This window comes from Mauremys reevesii, linkage group 2 (genome assembly GCF_016161935.1).
Source record: "Mauremys reevesii isolate NIE-2019 linkage group 2, ASM1616193v1, whole genome shotgun sequence".
In the NCBI taxonomy this organism is placed as follows: Eukaryota; Metazoa; Chordata; order Testudines; family Geoemydidae; genus Mauremys; species Mauremys reevesii.
In genome coordinates this window covers 91623652-91636793 of record NC_052624.1, presented here as the reverse complement: position 1 = coordinate 91636793, position 13142 = coordinate 91623652, and the positions used below count along the sequence as shown (strand labels likewise).

Genomic DNA, 13142 nt, shown 5'->3' with positions numbered 1-13142 from the left:
CTCTCTGATAAAAGTAAAGTCTGGTGAGTTTCAGCCATAACTCTACCTTACTTTAAATTAGCATATGCAGCCAACAAAACCTCATCACATGTTAACTAAATGAGTCACTTCCAGTCCCCAAATGCACCTCTCCTTCCACCCCAGCACAACAGTCACATTTCTCATAGATGCAGGTCCAAGCAAAACCTGTAAAATGTTGCTGATCCACCTCATTATTCTGGCTTTGGTTTGGTCTTGTAAGTTTATTTTTTAATCCCTTTCTACACCATTGTACATTACTGAGTAACAAATCACCATACTCCAGATTCATGTAAATTTCATGTTTTCTTTTTTTGCTCTCTTCCTAGACGGATGTGCACAAATACATCTCAGACAAGCTCAGTTGTCCATTACCAGGACAAAAGATAAAACTGCACGTATAGTCTGTGAGGCTTCTGGCATTCAGAACTTCGGGAGTGCTGTTATACACTGGTATCGACACAGACCTGGTGAAACTCTGGAGCGGATTCTGTACATCTCTTCCGCACAACCTGTCTTTGACAAAGACTCCGATAAGAAGAAGTTTGACTGTGAAAAGAAGCCTGGCCAGCCCATCTCTACCCTAAGAGTAAATGGATTAAACCCCAGCGACAGCGCAATCTATTATTGTGCTTATTGGGACAGCACAGTGTTAGAAAGCCATAGACAGCCTGTACAAAAACCTCACTCTGTATTCTGAGCCACAGACTTTCACAAGTGTATAAAAATTACAGCTGTCTCCTGGCTTCAGCTCAGTGGCAAGATTAAGAAGTAGATACTCCTTTCTGTTTTCTTTCAGATAGACATAAAAACATCACCTATTGTATGCGGTGGTCTTAAGTGTGTAGTAAAAGCAAACTTTTATATATACAATGCAGCATGTGACTGACCATGTCCTGCAGAAACGTATAGTATAATTCAGATATCTAGTTCCTCCTTCATTTCTGGTTAATAATCTTTGGAAAGTCATTCCTATCAAATCTATCCTGGAATGTAGTTTTATATGCTTGCTACCTTTTGTTGGACCTCTTACTAATATTGGTTTCAGCACTATTACTGGCAGGGACAACCTTTGGAGGATGTCAGTTTGCTGGAGTCCCCTGATTAGAAGAGAAAGCAAATTTTCCAGGCCTATGGCGGAAGATCAGTTTATCAACAAGAAGACATTTTGTCCATGGCTGCCTGAACAGCACATCAAATGAATGGAAAGAGCTAAGATACAGAGCTGGAAGATTTCCCTGCCAGTAATATCATTCACTGTCTTCATTTTCTCCCCTATGAAAAATTCTTAAGCATCACTAGCTAGAAGTGTGAAAAAATTCTAATGAACATTATCAGGATTCTTAACTAGGATGCAGAAACCTGATGACGATGAAACTGCCTCCATGTTCCCAGCCCCCAGACATTGTGCCATGCATGGACAACACAAGTATGCCATTGTCACTGAGGGACTTTCATGTGGTACAGCCACTGGGATTTATAATGCAGTCTTCCTGCCACAGTGCTGTAATACTAGGACTGGAATAACTGTACTACAGTGTGACAGCTATAGAAAGAGAAGAACATGTACTTAAGCTTCCTAAGCCTGTAGTCTGAGATCTGATTCCCTCTGACCATCCATGCAACAGTTGCTAGAACAAATCAACAGTTGCACACTTAAATCCTCCCCCCCCTACTTGGATCCCTTGGATCACACATGGTGGGGAGGCTGGAGGATGGGGGAGCAGGGAACTGGCATAGCTTCGACCCACAACTAAAGCTAAGGCCACCCTATAGCACATAAATATCCTCCATAACAATGATATAATGATAACAGTGATGGGCAGCACCCAGGGACTTCAGCCACCCTAGCCCCCAACCAGTGCTTTTGGCCTTGGCTCTTCAAGGGAAGGGATGCTGGGCATAAATGGGGAGCACTGCCTTTTGGGTAGAGGGGTGGCATCTGCCCTCAGGGTGCAGCACTGAAGGGCCAGGATTGGTAGGGGAGAGGAAAGATGGCTCCCTCTTGGTACATAGAGTTTATATGTATGTAATTAAAGTTAATAATTTTCCTCAAGAAGCATTAATATAGTGGGCCACCCTGCCCATTGCAGTTGCACACGTCGGCCACAGGGAAAAAAGTTTGGGAACCCCAGCGTTAGAAGACCTGTCTGTACACTGCTTCTTGTGTGGTACTGATGGCTCAGTACCAGGCTCAGATGGAGCCTCAGCTGAACCCCTTGAGGGACATGAGGTCTCCTTAGAATGGGATTTATGGGGCCATCTACCTCTCCTCCTAGGCTCTCTGGAAGGAGAAAGGGGTTTCCAAGCCTCTGAAGGTGCTGCTGCCACTGTGGCAGGCTGGGATGTTGAGGCTGGTGTCTGGAGCTGGGGGAAGTAGACTCCTCTGGGGCTAGCAAACACTCCATTAGAAGGAGCATCAGTCTAGGCTCTGCCTTTCCCCAACCTGCCTTTAAATCCTGTACAGACCTTACACTTTGATAGGACATGGGTGTCTTCAAGGCAACAAAAGACAGCTTGAATGCCCATCACTACAGGGAGGAGACCTCTGGTAGGGCTTAAAGCCTGCGGTCTTCAGCATAACCCAGAGAGTGTTAGCGGACATGAGGGGCGCACACCCCACCCCTCTAAATAAAAAACTGTATGAAACTAAAAAATAAATACAAATAATTAAGAGGAAAATTAAGAAAGGCAAGAGGCTGAAAATCAGATGACATGCAATTGCTCTGTCTTGAGCTGCAGGCAGCTGAGAAGGAACCATATGGCAGCATATCTTGCACCTCTTTCTACGGCCTCCAAATCAGGATAATCTGCTTCCACTGGACACTCACAGAATTCACGGATCTGCTACTGCCAAAGGAACAGCACCGTTATTGTCAGTTACACCTCAGGATCACCACTCTGCTCAACACACAGCTCTAAGATATAAACTTTTTGTTCTTCTTCTAACTATAAGAAAGAACAGAGGTTGAGAAGCAAGTAGAATTAATGGAAACCAATAATTCCATACAAAATAAAATCATAACACGCATTCTAGGACCCAGACTGACTTAACTAGTTATTGTCATGAGTAAAAAGAGGATTTCTTGACCCTCACACTGCCACAGCGCACAACCCAGCTATTTATACCATGCACTTCGAGATGGGTTTGCTTTTCACTGGTTAAATTCATCAAAAGCTCAAAAACCAAATCATTTGTATTTAAAACACCAGTATCAATGTTGACTGCTCAGAGCAAATATTGTTTGATAATCCAATCCATCAAGGATGACAATAAATTGTTGCTTAATAAATAAAGCAACATTGTTGGACGGAATAGGAAAAAAAAAGACACAACAACAGACCCATGTGATTATGAGAACTGACTACAACTACAGTTATGTTTGTCAATCAGGCATAAACAAGATTACAACCAGCACCATTCACTGTGCAAGCTCCGCTGTGCACTCTGCTGGTCACATGGGCAACCAGTTTAGCAGCTTATGGAAGTCAAAGTGATTGGAATAGACTTGATGCAAATAAGCAAGCAGCAGTGTATTATACAAAACAAACACCTCTTAGTCTGTGTTCTTGCAAAATATGAAGGTTTGCTTTAGTTACATAGAACACTGATTTTTAAAAATCAAACTTCATTTACAATGAAGAAGCAGGGACAGGAATTGTAGGCTGTAACAAATTTTCAACCCAGATTCAAATGAACACAGTAAAGGTCTTCTGGGTATTTGGACTCTGTCTTCCCAAAAGTACAGATCTTGAATAGTTACCCATATCCAGACCCCATGCAAACACACCCTGTATTCTTGTTGTGTGCACCAGTTGGTCAGCAGCATTTAAAATAAGCCAGTCTCTTTTCAGTTTGTCAAGAAGCCAACATTTTAAATCACTGAAAGGGAAGAATGAGTGAGAAACACACACACACACACACACTCTATGGAACATTTTCTGTGATTAAAGGGGATGCAGTTCCAATGAATGCAAATTGTACAAAGCTGAAGTCATTTTGGAAGGAAATACTGTATGTTTGGATTCTCAGCATGAGAAATCCTGGTGAAACAAAGTTCCCAGGCAGTTCTAACAGCACCAATGAAAGAGTTAACAGGTAGATGTGCACACACTTTCAGTCCATCTACAAACACCAAGAACTAGTAATGCAGAGAACTACCGAGGGGTTTGGAGACCATGGAAAGTGGAACCTTCAGAGGTTGGAGAGAGCTGTATTGCCCAGGTGGAAATGAATAATTCTGTCACAGAGGAGTGAGGCTCTGAGGGCTGGTGAGGTAGTTAGAGCTGCGGCACCAGTTTTGCTTCCCCCTACTCCTGAAATACATTGAGTTTGCCTGAAAATAGTAATAATGCTGACGACCTGCTGTTCCTTCAAAGCAGACCTGTGATCCCTGAATAAGGCGACAGCCTTGCCTTGGCTTCACAGCTCACAGGAGCATTGACTACAAAAGATGATGATCAGCAATTCCACACACAAGAGGACCCACTGCATCACTTCGCACCATTCTGGTGGCATAGCTGATTCTGAGGATTCCCCTTGTGTAAGAAATACCCTGGGTGGCAAAGCACCGCGCTGCCACCACCACCTCCTCCCCACTTTGGCAGATGACGAAGCTCCTGGGAGAAAGTAGGCATGGCAGGAGCACCCTGGACCCAGCAATCCAGAGAGAGTCCCCCTGGGGGTCATGGAAAGGGGCCAAATTCTTCTCAAATTTACATCAGTCTCTTGAACATGTGCTGCTGTAAGTGCAGAATGAATCTGGCCTAGACAGTAATATCACAGCTAGAATATCACTGTTGGTTGTATGTAAGAATCACCAGCTCATTATTTATTATGCAAATTCACACACACACAGGCAACAGCCAGAGCCAGCAGTGGCAGTGCAGTAAATGCAGCAATGCTATGCAAATGGTATATGGCCTATATATGGTGGTGCATATTTATCTAGGATCCTCTCTCTATCCTGGTACAGCACTTTCACAACACTGACTTCTGTGTTTTCATTCTTTGTGTACTTTCCTGGCTGAAACAAAAAAAAAAACAAAAAAACAAACACAAAAAACACATTGAAGAAGAATACATGATACAATGTAATGTCACAGAAAATTGTCAGCTACAGTTAGATTCTTGTGATTCCCAAGAGTTTTAAGAACAGGAGTACTTGTGGCACCTTAGAGACTAACAAATTTATTTGAGCATAAGCTTTCATGGGCTACAGCCCACTTCATCGGATGCATAGAGTGGAACATACAGTGAGGAGATTGTGTGTATTATATATATATATTATATAAACACACACACACACACACACACACACCACATGAAAAGATGGGAGTTGCCCTACTAACTCTAACAGGCTAATTAATTAAGATGAGCAGGAGGAAAAAAACTTTTGTAGTGATAATCAAGATGGCTTATTTCAGACAGTTTGACAAGAGGTGTGAGGATACTTAAGATGGGGAAATAGATTAAATGTGTGTAATGGCTCAGCCATTCCCAGTCTCTATTCAAGCCTAAATTGATGGTATCTAGTTTGCATATTAATTCAAGTTCAGCTGTTTCTCCTTGGAGTCTGTTTTTGAAGCTTTTCTGTTGCAAAATTGCCACCTTTAAGCCTGTCACTGAATGATCAGAGAGGTTAAAGTGATCTACTGGTTTTTGAATTTTATGATTCCTGATGTCAGATTTGTGTCCATTTATTCTTTTGCATAGATACTGTCCGGTTTGGCCACAAGGGGGTACCAGAAGCTTGAATTTGTATTTAGCTAACCTGAGCTGTTACTTTGTTCAGTCTTCAAGCAGGAATTGGGTGCAACGTTTATCATGGAGAGAGGGATCATCTATGCAGATACACAGAGCAAATTAAGTGAAATGATAGAAGCAAAACTAGTGTTGCATGTACAGTAATTGGCAATTGAGACCTGCATAAAAATATAAAGTAGATTACTCAATGCACAGTATCACACATTATAGCAAACGACCTTGGAAAACACATATGCATGTTAATACATACAATAGAAATCAAATCATACTCTCTCCCCTTAGCAGTTCTACAATGAATAGCTACCAGCATACAGCAGATTTGGCTTAAAAGAGGAACTGTCAGGGTAAAAAATAATAATAATAATAAAAAAATCCTGCTTATTTTTAACTGTTTCGAATAAATACCTCAAATCATAATTTTATAATAATGAAAGAAATGTTTAAATCCACAGCCTGATTCACTCTGCTGCTCAGAGCGCTTCACACTACTTTAGCAATGCATAGCAGCCATAAACCCACTTTATGCTCCCAGTCTTCTTAGATTTACTTTTTCTGTTTGTTTCCACTGGGACAAGGACCACAAAATAATTCAGTTTCACTTTTTGGTTTTCACACCCTGGCCCAAAGCTGCAATGTTTGAGTTGCAAGCACTATAAAAGAATGTTTTTAATCCCCAAAATGGATAACGTACAAGAAAGCAGCTGTCTCAGGGTGAAATGTAATGAGCGTACACAACAGCCTGGAGAGGAAGCAAGGATTATACCATATCCAACTGAAACTCCAGGGGGAAGTTTAGGTGAGTGGAATGGAAAAGAAGTATTGAATTTTGGACAGGCACTAGGGGGGCCACATCTTCCAGGTTTATATGGTCTAACATGAATGGATTAAATTATTATTGTTAGCAACAAAATACTTTCAGCATGGGGCATAGGCTCCTATTCTTATAAAAGGTTCCGTGGGATCTTTAATGATGGGACGTTAATAGGACCTATGTCTTACACTTCATTACAAAAAGGAAGGAGGAAGCATGTGAGCAGGCAGTGATCTTCCCAAGAAAGGATGAGTTTGTGTTTTATTTCCAGTGACAGCACCTCCTGCCTGTTGCGATTGAGGGTTCTGGTATGGAATTTTTGAGAGTCAGACATGGTTTGGCCCTTCCTGTTTAACTGACTAAATTATTTAGTTTGTATGTTTCAACTAATCAAGACATATGACTGTGTAGTTCACTAGTGCAGGGTGCAGAGCATGCCGTGAGCAGTCTGTTTTTGGTTAGTGGCTCACACACTGGGCTGACACGTGTCCCCTCTCACACTCTTAAATACATTGGAAACTCTTTGACACAGTGAGAACAGCAGCACTTCATCTCTTCTGCTCAGGACTGAGCAGCATTGACTTCTTGTGCTTTTATTTCTCCTCAGGAGCCAGAGCAATTCCAGGAGACATGGTGGGGTTTCTGGAAATTCTCTTCACTTGCCTCTTGCCATGTAAGTTTGTTGAACTCAGTCCTGTTTGTTATTTATGGTTATTTATGCAGCATTGTGGGCTTGCATCCCCAGAGTTGCAACAGTTTTATCCCAGGGCAACCTAGAGAAAGCAATGGAGTAAGACTGGAGTCTCAGAACCCCTGAGTGTGTATGGAGCTTTACAGATAATCCACAGACAATGGGCCCAATTCACCACTGCCCTGCCCCTCGTGCAGTCATTGACACCCGTGCCTGGGAGAGAATAAACCCTGAGATCAGAATTGTCCTCTCACTCCTACCCCTGGCTGAAATTACACACGTCTCCCTCACTATGCACACTTCTAAATGAACATACACGGTGAAAGGCAGCAGAGAAGCAATCCCAGTGTCCCTTCAGTGTAAGCAGCATGGACTCTGCATAGGGTGACATTACTGCTCCATGTAGATGGATTATTTCTAGTAGCCATTTTCTCATTGCTCCTTATCCTCCTTTTGCCTTCCAGCTGTGCTGTGGGCCATTCACCTGGAGCAGGTACCAATCTCCATCACAAAGGAGCCACATGAGGACAGCACTGCTGAATTCACCTGCAAATTGTCTGGTGGGTCAGACTCTACCTATATCCATTGGTACCGAGCCCCAACTGGAGGGGCACCGCAGAGGCTGCTCTACCTTTCTTACAACAAGCCTGACCCCAGCTGGGACGCCGGCTTGTCCAGCAAGAAACTCACAGCCCATTTTCAAGGCCGTAGCATCTGCAAACTGTTGGTGCACAAGCTGGAGAAGGCAGACAGTGGCCACTATTACTGTGCCGCATGGGATCATACACAGTGCCACAAACCTCCTGCAGCCCTGCACCCAAAAAACCCCAACAACAACAAAACCACACACACCACAGCCTGGGGGCTGGGCTCAGCTCTCACATTATGGCTGCAATTCAGCGGCAAGTCCGTCCCTCTGAGAGGGACTGAGGGACTCACCACTGAATTGCTGCCGAAGAGCCGGATGTGCCGCCCCTTTCCGTTGGCCACCCCAAGCACCTGCTTTCTGCGCTGGTGCCTGGAGCCAGCCCTGACCACACGGTTTAACCCTATTCAAACCACGTCTAAATTATGCAATTTAAAAACACCTGCATCCACTGTGCTCCTGCTTTCAATCTCTGGTTCCGAAACCCCACTCAGGGACATGGCATTACACTAACACTGACAAGGCCTTAGAACCAGTTTTGCCCCCGTTTCACTCAGCAAATGGTGGATGCACTAGTAGGATGCAGGAATTCTGTGGCCATGACAGCAGCAGTTGGGGGTAGACAACAAAACATAAAGCTAACTTCACTGCATATTTTAAACACCCAGAGAAGCCCTCAGTGGATTAATGCAAGAGAAGCAGTACAATTCCTGACAACTTTCAAGCTCTTCAAACCAAACGAGAGAAAGACATGGGGAATTTCCTTGCTACTTATCAAATCCCTAATGAGCAGGTTGGCTGCACATCCATTTTATGTTACATTGGTAATTCACTGATCTTACTCTATTCTCGATATTGGAGCTATTTTTGATCTAATCTATGTAAGTAGCAAACTGTCTGAGTAAGGCATTCCTAAAATGTCCATCACCAGGGTATCTGAGCACTGAACACGGTAATGTGGACTCTGACAGCACTAAGAGAGCATTAAAGTTGGTTCTGCTTTTTGCATCTCCCAGTTTCTATGAAGCTTTATTTGCTTCTCTTTCTTTGAGTATGTATCTGTTGAACACCCAAGTGCTTGCAGTTGTTTCTTTTAATTGCAACAGGAATTTTTTTTTTATCTAGTTACATTTTTAAAATGCAAATATAGTAATATTATTTCTATTGAGGTAGCACCCAAACTGATGGAGATCTCTTTGTGCTAGGAACTGTATAATCATGTGATAAAAATACTCCCTGCTCTAAGAGAGTTTTACAAATGATGTATTCAGGTTTATCTGATTCCATATGAAGGATGGAGGGAGAGGGATATAACTTTCTTATTAGATGGTAAATTGTTTGGGGCAGGAGCCAGGCCTTTTTGCACCTCTGACCAGCACCTAGGACAGTGGGACCCTAATCCTGATTAGGAACTTTGGTTTCCACTATAATAGTAAAATGATTATTTGCATGGATTTAGGGCCTACAGACCCCAACTGAGAGGGGTCCCACTGTGCTAGATGCTCTAGACCACACTGAGAGATGGTCCCTGCCTCTAAGAGGTTATATCTAACTAGACAAGACATAAAAAGAAACAATAATCCTCATTTTACAGATGGAGGACAGGAGATTATAGGCCAGGTTATCAAGAAGAACTGAGCACTTCTTCCTCCAGCAGAACTCGACACAAGCAGTGGGTACTCTGCCCCTCTGAAAAATCAGTATCTTGGTAACTTGCCAATAGCCATGCATGACGTTTGTGGCATTGCTGTGAACTGAGTTCAGACCTTCTGAGTCCTAGTTTAGTGTCTTAACACAGGGCATTAATGGTGGGAGAGTGCACTACAATTCGCTACATGGATCTCAGAGGTATTTAGTCTCCTAACTTCCATTGAAATCATCCTAATCACTGAATTAAGACCTGGACCTAAGAGCCTAAAATGGTTAGTGACTCTCTCTGTCTCTCTCTCTCTCACACACACACACACACACACACACACACTCCACCTCTTCTCACCACCCCCAACCCAACAGGAAACCAGCCAGTACAGCAAGAACAGCAGCAGTATCCTCATTTCTTCTTTCTTCAGTCAGGACTGGGCAACAGTTTTTCTTTTGACAAAATTGAGCACCATTAACTTCAATAACTTTCCTTCCTGGAAAGGTGCAGCAAGTTAAGGAGAGATGGTGGGATGCTTGGAAGCTCTCTTAGCTTGTTTCTTCCCTGGTAAGTTTACTGGACACATTAACTGTAGTTAGTGATTTTATTCGGTATTTATTGCTAACAAAAAAAAATACAATGTGGGCCTCAATCTCTAGTCCACTGTAACAACTTGATGGTGGTGGAATCCCAATGAAACCAGTAGCATTGCACTGAAATAAAACTGGTGTAATGAAATGGGGAAATCAGGATCCCTAATCCTGGATGGTTCCTCACAGATAAAGGGTCTGATTCTTCACTGCCCTGTACCTTGCATAATTGTTCACACCATCTTTGCCCAGGTGTAAACAGAAATTGATCGTTCACTCACACTAGAGATAGGGGCTTTACCCATTTCCCCCTCACATTTACAGAGACGTAAATGGCTACACAAGCTACAAGGCAATGGATAATTAAACCCATGTACCTTCCTGAAAAACGTGCAGGCTGCAAGGCCATGTGTGTGTTACTGCTCTTTGAAGAGGGGAATGTATCTAGGTGCTGTCTCCGCATGGCTGCTTTCTCTTTGCCTTCCAGCTGTTCTGTGGGCCATTCACTTGGAGCAGGAGCAGATCTCGGTCACAAAGCAGCCACTTCAAGGCAGCTCTGCCACATTCACTTGCAAGGTGTTTGGTGGATCGGACTCTACCTACATCCACTGGTACCGAGCCCCAGCTGGAGAGGCCCCACAGAGGCTGCTGTACCTCACTCTCTCTGGGTCAGACTTAAAGCGAGAGGCAGGCTTCTCCAGTGACAAATTCTCAGCCTATGGGACACAAAGCACCTGCATCTTGATGGTGAACAAGCTGGAAGAGACAGATAGCGGCCGCTATTACTGTACCACATGGGATTTTACACAGTGCCACAAGTTTCCTGCAACTCTGCACAAAAAACCACCACAGCTCTGTGTGTGGGGCTCAACTCTCATATTACTGCTGCAGCAGAGCAGGCTGAGCCCTGCCCCCTGCCCAGGCACACCAGCCCACAGAACAGGCATAGTCTCAGTTCCACAAGCCACAGCCAGTGTGAACTCCCGTTCGACCAGCCCAAGTTGTGTAGGGATTTGCCTCAGCCAGGGAAGTGGGAGTTTACCTAGTGGGTGGCACAAAGCTGACATCCAGTGACTGCCTACCAGTGCTGGCTCCATCTCTAATCCACATGTGATTAAACAGTCACTACCCATTTGACTTCACAAAGCAACAGGTGACCAGAGGCACTGAGGAGTCAGAGAATGAGGGAGAATGGGGTGGAGAGTGTAAAAGTGAATAGGGAAGGTGAGGGGGAAGATGTTTTCTAGGTAGGAACAAACAGCAGTTTGCATCTCCACTGGGAATTTTCAGCACATGTCCATGGCTGGAACTGTAGTATACACAGAATACAGGAGTTTTTCTACTCAGTTTTAGTGGCCATACATATAATAACGAACTTGGCTTCTCTGAGTGTACACGTGTGCCATGCTCAAGGAGTTAAGACAAGAGCAGCAGCAAAATTTATAGCTTACATGCTCTTCATTCTAAATGTGAGATGGGCACAGGGAAATCTTGGGGGGCTTCCGTCCCATGGGAAAGGGCCCAATCCTCATATTCATCGGCACTGCACTCGGTGTAAGACTGAGCTTGGTGACAAAGGTTGCTGGATACCATCTTTGTGCCTCCATAATGCTAGGACCAGCTAGTGGCTTGTTTGCTCCCACTACACATTTGCGCATTTAGTTGTGCCCTGCTAGGAATGGCCCTAAGGAGCCCTTGTGGGAGTTAGGGATCACAGTAATGCAGTACCTCCTTCTAGCCATGTCCATTACAGTAGAATGGAAATGGAATACCTTATCCTAGGTTCCAGGAATTCCAGCCCATCCTAAGAATGGGTAGGTTTGGGTTCACACTCATGTCCTCTGATAGTTCATTTCACCATCAATTTCCTTTGACTGAGAACTTTTAATCATCATTACAAATAAGCAAATGAAACTGGTTATTGTATTGTGATGGATGTGTGGGGCTCCTGTTAATATCAATGGATTGTATATGGTACTCACTCACATATAATTTAGAGAGACATATGTGCATGTCACTTACAGACACCATTCAGAATGTCCAATATAGATTAATATCAATTCAAGTTCTTGGCATGTATGTTAAGGAAACCATTTCGTTCACAACAAATCATGAACATAGGACATTTACTGAAATGTGGTACTTACACATTTATTTCCAAAAGAATTCATTAATACGTAGCTAAAGTTCATAAAATCAGAGAGGTTTGAATGGAAAAGACCTATTACAGCATCCAGTCCATCTTCCTGCCAATGCAGAACTATTCCCTACAAAGTATCTTCCAGTGTTTTGTCTAGTCTAGTTTTAAAGGTCTCCACAGTGGGGTTTTCCATCATCTCCTTTGAGAGATGATTCCATGCCTGATTGAGATCAATGTTGGTAAATTTACTTGATATTCTAAGTTTTACATATTTTCTCTCTCCTCACTGGTGTCTCCAACTCAACCCAATTTTAAATCGTATGCAAGTTTTCAAATGTATTTATTGTTCATGCCATCCTTTGCATCAGTAACGAAGATGTTCTGCATTTCTTTTTTCTTGCCTTAAAGATTGATTAAAGCACTTAGAAATCTCCAAATGAAAGGTGCTCTATCCCGCAAGATACTGAGCTATTTCTAAGAGATGGGGGTGCGCTTATCATCATCTGTAGGCACTAATGAGAGGTGAGATACCTCAGCACTTCCAGGGTTACTTATAGTGCTTTACAGGATAAACTCTGAATGAGCTAAGTGCTCAGATTATTTTTAATAGTTCTGACTTAGGTACAGAATTCAATTAAGTCACGAGAAGATTCGATACTTGAGTTAGGTGACTATTTTTCTTCTAGTCTCTTGATCATTACAGGTCTGTCACATCTTAGACACATTTAACATGTGCTATTTCAGCTTTACGCGGTCAGCAAAAAAACAAAAAACAAAAAGAGAAAAACAATTTTAATATTGTACCTGTAGTGCGGGCGATTCCACCTGCCATTACACTCA

At 43.1% G+C, this 13142-nt stretch overlaps 1 gene segment (V, D, J or C); it reads left to right on the top strand.

Moving 5' to 3' along the window:
- The first annotated feature begins 10001 nt into the window (after nt 1–10001).
- On the top strand, nt 10002–13063 carry LOC120397925. The segment is given in 2 exon segments: nt 10002–10139; nt 10650–13063. Coding segments are annotated over 2 exon segments (630 nt in total).
- The last annotated feature ends 79 nt before the right edge of the window (nt 13064–13142 follow it).